This window comes from Wyeomyia smithii, chromosome 2 (genome assembly GCF_029784165.1).
Source record: "Wyeomyia smithii strain HCP4-BCI-WySm-NY-G18 chromosome 2, ASM2978416v1, whole genome shotgun sequence".
Taxonomy (NCBI): Eukaryota; Metazoa; Arthropoda; class Insecta; order Diptera; family Culicidae; genus Wyeomyia; species Wyeomyia smithii.
The window spans coordinates 265,854,074-265,858,671 of NC_073695.1; the positions used below are offsets into that span (position 1 = coordinate 265,854,074).

The window sequence follows — 4,598 nt, forward strand, 5'->3', positions numbered from 1 at the left end:
CAAAGGGGTTCGATGTTATGGTAGAAGTGGTCACGGTCTTCTTCAGCATCTCAGCGTAAGATCGCTTTGAACGCTCCTTAAGTGACCGCTTGATTTTATCTCTGCGCTGCATGTACACCGGGCATGTGGAGAGCTCATGCTGATTTTCCCCGCAGTGAATACATTTTTCAGCATTTACACTGCAAGAATCGTCCGCATGAGTTTCTCCACACTTGCTACATCGTGCCTTATTGCAGCAGTAGGCGGCTGTGTGGCCTAGCTGCTTGCAATTGGTGCAATTCATAACACGGGGTACATACAATCGCACAGGCAGACGAACCCGATCGATCGAGACGTGGCTAGGGAGAGCAGATCCGGCAAACGTAACACGAAACGAGTCTGACGGAGTGTACACTTTTGTGCCGTTGACAAGAGACACAGACCACAATTGCTTGCAATTTATGATCTTTACTTTTACGTCGTGAAACAAAGCATTTTTGAAGCAGCCAAAACCGCTTGCCAAGATACACTCGACCGACAGACTCGAATCGGTTATGACACCGTCAATCTCCACGTCTCGTGCGGGTATATAAACGCGATACTCGCGTGTGAAAAGCTCGGAGCGAGCAATAGCGTTGGCCTGTTCCAGGTCGCTGACCACGACACGGAGCTTGTTGGATCTGACCTTGGAGATTTCGGTCACGGCCTTGTACCCCTCCGTCAGGTCTTTCGAAATCTGCAGGATGTTTAACGGTTTCGATTTCGGTCCTGCTTTTGGCCGAAAGAAAACAGTAAAGCTGCCCTGAGATCCGTCCGGGTAAAGCCTGGGGCGAGGGGGGACTGGAGAATTAACAGAGGAAGGGTTGGCAGGAGGGACAGGGTCGGAGGGGTTCGGGGATGGTGGCACGGGAGGCGAGGGATCTACATCCATCGCGCTAAATCTAGCGCACTAGCGCCGACAGAACACGTACCCCTTTACTTTCCTTTCAGCAGGGTTGGTTGTCCGAACGGTCGAAGCTGCAGCCGTTACAGCCAGCAGCACCAATACAGCAGCTCCAAACAGTCACCAGCAGCGAGCCGGGTGTGTGATCACTCAGCACAGCGACACAACTCGCTGTCGACTGTTGGCTTCTTCTTTTTCCTCCTTTGTGTTGAGATTCTCGTCCACTGCTGTATCACAAATCACTTAGCAGCCAAATCGGCTTACGCACCAGCAAACAGCCACGATGCGAAACAGTTGCACAAAGGCGGGCGACCTTGAACCTTCACTCGACCAGGCAAACAATGCCAACACTTGCTCGCGCGTCTTTTGTTTTATATTCTATCGGAGCGATCACCAAGCACATCCGATACTGATGCGTGTTCGGCACAGAATGTTGATTTTCTCAGAGATGGCTGAATCGATTTCAATGAAATCAATTGCGAATGAAAGGTCTAGTTGCCCTATAAGACCTTATTGAAGTTTATTGTAATCTGATTTCTAATTTAGAGGTTATGTATCAAAATGTAAAAATCACGAAACATCAATATCTCAGAAACTACACAACCGATTTGAACAAAATTGGTTCAAATAAACGGGCTACCTAAAAACCCTCAACTTTTGAATTTTATGAAGATTGAACATATGGTTCAGAAGTTACAGAAAGAAACGTGTTCTGGAGACTTTTTAATCTCACTCATGTTTCTCAGAGATGGCTGGACCGATTTTCATAAAATCAGTGTCTTATGGAAAGTCTTGTTGCTCCATAAGACCCTAATGATTTTTTTTGCGAACGGATTATCACTTTTCCTGTTATGTTTAAAAATGTGAAATCCAGCTATGAAAAGAAACATATTCTGATGACTACTTGGGCTCACTCACTTTTCTCAGAGATGGTTGACCCGATTTCCACAGAATTAGTATCAAATGAAAGGTCTAGCTGCCTCATAACACCCTATTGAATTTTGCTGTAATCAGACTGAAACTTTGTTTGTAATGTATCGAAATGTAAAAATCACGAAACTTCATTATCTTAGAAACTACACAACAGATTTGAACAATATTGATATCGAATGAACGGGATAGTTAAGGGTTAACTGATGAATTATGATTGAACACGTGGTTTCAAAGTTTGGCTTCCCCATACGTTCCTTTTTCATTTGATTGTAATCAAACTTAAGCAACCGTTATGTTTTAATTTGTAAAACAACGAAAGTCTATTATCTCAAGTATTACACGACTTATTTGAACATAACTAGTGTCATACAAACGAATCATCTCTCAAACTTACAAATAACAAACTTCATAAAAATTTGATATACTGTTCAAAAGCTTTGTGAAGAAAAGGAATTCAAAGACTATTCAACACTATAGCTGCTTTGAACAATATATATGGCCTCAACATGATTTTAATGTGGTATCGTACTATTTGAACGTTCCCGGTATCACTCGTGATTAAATTGTTCGAATTTAAGAGTCATTTCTTATATTTCGCTATTTTTGTAGCACTAACACGTCAACTAACGTACGTCAAATTTCATATTTTATACTTTAATTACAACATCAATATTTTAGAACCCAAAGAGTAAATATACCTTTTTGGATTTAAGCATTCATGTAAATCTATTTTTACAATAGTCATAGTTTTGGATCGTTATCTAGAACCAATTCGAATTAGTTAACATTCCTAAAGGTTAGGGCAAATTCCTAACCAAGCCCAGATAATAATTTTCGGGTTGAAAACATTCTGGTTTAGCTCCGGATCAATGATATTATTAGAAAATCTTTTTTTTTTTAATTTTTTTTAAATATATCTATTTTAAATTATTGGTTTTCTTTTGAAGGACTACTATGTCAGCATTAATAACCGGATCGTTATTTGTTTGCCTATTGGTCAACCGTATGACTCTATATAATATCTAACTTAGATAAATCGAACGGCACAACCAGATGTATGGGTAGAAGGTGGGACCTATATCACCTTCGTCATCAATAAATCGCGTCCAAAGCTGAGAATTTCACCAGTGAAAGATGTTTTTTTGCCAGGAGTAAACAAAATGAATTATTGGTTTCCAACATAATTCAAACTGATGTTTTTGAACTTTATCAACTACTTTAACAGAAACAGTTACTGTTTTGCGCCTCGAATTCAATTACCGCTGATTACCTACGGTGTGATGAGTACCTGCCAATATAGAAACTCTCAGCACGTGTTCTTCTCTTCTCTTTATTTGTATGCTCTCTCAGACGAAGAATGAGCAACACAACACTCCGCTTGCGACATATCAAAGCATCAGACGTCGTGCATCGTGATACGCGTGTGTATATTTTTAACCAAAGTCCACAGTTTATAATTGGTTTTTAGCTTGGTGCAAAGTGATAAGAATTTTACTTCGAATGAAATTCGAAAGTGAGTGTTTCGAATTACAATTATCGTGAATAACCACTAGTGCTAGTGAGTGAGTATCCAGCTTCCGAGGGCATCCAAGTCGGTGAGTTGTTTTCATTTGCTTGTCTTTAGTGTTGTTCGTGTTGCTGCGCAACACTTTTTGCTTACGTACAACAATCAAATCACTACGGTTTTGTTTACAACTTTTATTGGCTGTCAAAATTGTGTTGTTTTGTGATTGCGAAGCGGTAGTGAAATTTAGTTTTTATCGACTCCGAAATGTCGTCCTTTAAAGGCGACGAAGTTGCTCTCAGCTTCCACGAATCCTGCCTGCGGATGTCCGACGTTGACCTGCTGAAGGGTCCCTACTGGCTGAACGATCAGATTATTTCGTTTTACTTCGAGTACCTGGAACAGCTGATCTTCAAAGACGAAGAGGACATTCTGTTCGTCAGTCCGGAGGTGACGCAGTGCATCCGGATGGTGTCCGAGGCGGAAATCGGTGTCTTTCTGGAGCCACTGAGGGCCCACCGGCGGTCGTTTATTTTCTTCGCTCTCAACGACAACCAAGCGGCAGATCGAGCCGGTGGTTCCCACTGGAGTTTGCTAGTGTTCTCGAGGCCCGAGAAGAGCTTCTACCATTTCGATTCCTCGCACAACAGCAACACGAACATTTGCCGGCAGTTCGTGGCGGTGCTGAAACGTGCCCTCAATTGCTCGGAGGCACAGCTGAGGACCGGCGATTGTCTGCAGCAGAGCAACGGATACGACTGCGGGGTTCACGTCCTGTGTACGGTCGATAAAGTCACGCAGCAGATTCGACGGACCGGCAGGATCGAGGGCGTGAAGAGTGCCCGATATGATGTAATCTGCGGCAAGCGGGATGAAATACTTAACATTATCATCGATCTTGGCGGGAGAATTAACTAGAAAGTGTTCGCGGAACGAAATAAAAAACCAACAAAACATGACCACCAGAATAGCGTTGTTCTAGACACGGCACGGCGCATAGCAAATCGGTACTTGCAGGCGGCAGCCACCGAGCTTTTTCGAGAAGCTGAGTTTTATACGATATATTTTTGCACATTTTAGACCATAGTAATTTATTTGTTTAATATACGGCGCAAGCTTTGAATAAATAGGAGTGAACGCTCCAGTTGAAGAGTTAATTTTTTATGTTTGAATTGATGAAAACCCTATCAATGAGAATGTCAAAGTCAGGATTGTGAAAAAACTTCCGATGCGAACAAA

At 42.2% G+C, this 4,598-nt stretch overlaps 2 protein-coding genes across 2 annotated transcripts in view; both read left to right on the top strand.

Moving 5' to 3' along the window:
* The first annotated feature begins 3,241 nt into the window (after positions 1 to 3,241).
* The window catches only part of LOC129725749 (cytochrome b5 reductase 4), a 128,504-nt gene continuing 127,147 nt past the window's right edge, over positions 3,242 to 4,598 (top strand). Inside the window, exon 1 of the mRNA XM_055681914.1 lies at positions 3,242 to 3,450. The gene's annotated coding sequence lies outside the window, so the exon portion shown is untranslated. The remainder of the gene's footprint in view (positions 3,451 to 4,598) is intronic.
* Positions 3,523 to 4,516, top strand: LOC129725753 (sentrin-specific protease 8). The gene has a single exon (XM_055681918.1). It carries the CDS (start codon positions 3,627 to 3,629, stop codon positions 4,275 to 4,277), a length of 651 nt encoding a protein of 216 aa, XP_055537893.1. The 5' UTR covers positions 3,523 to 3,626; the 3' UTR covers positions 4,278 to 4,516.

What these genes read in the sequence shown, in the direction of transcription:
- LOC129725753 (XM_055681918.1), top strand. Translation starts at nt 3,627, where the DNA reads ATGTCGTCCTTTAAAGGCGACGAAGTTGCTCTCAGCTTCCACGAATCC.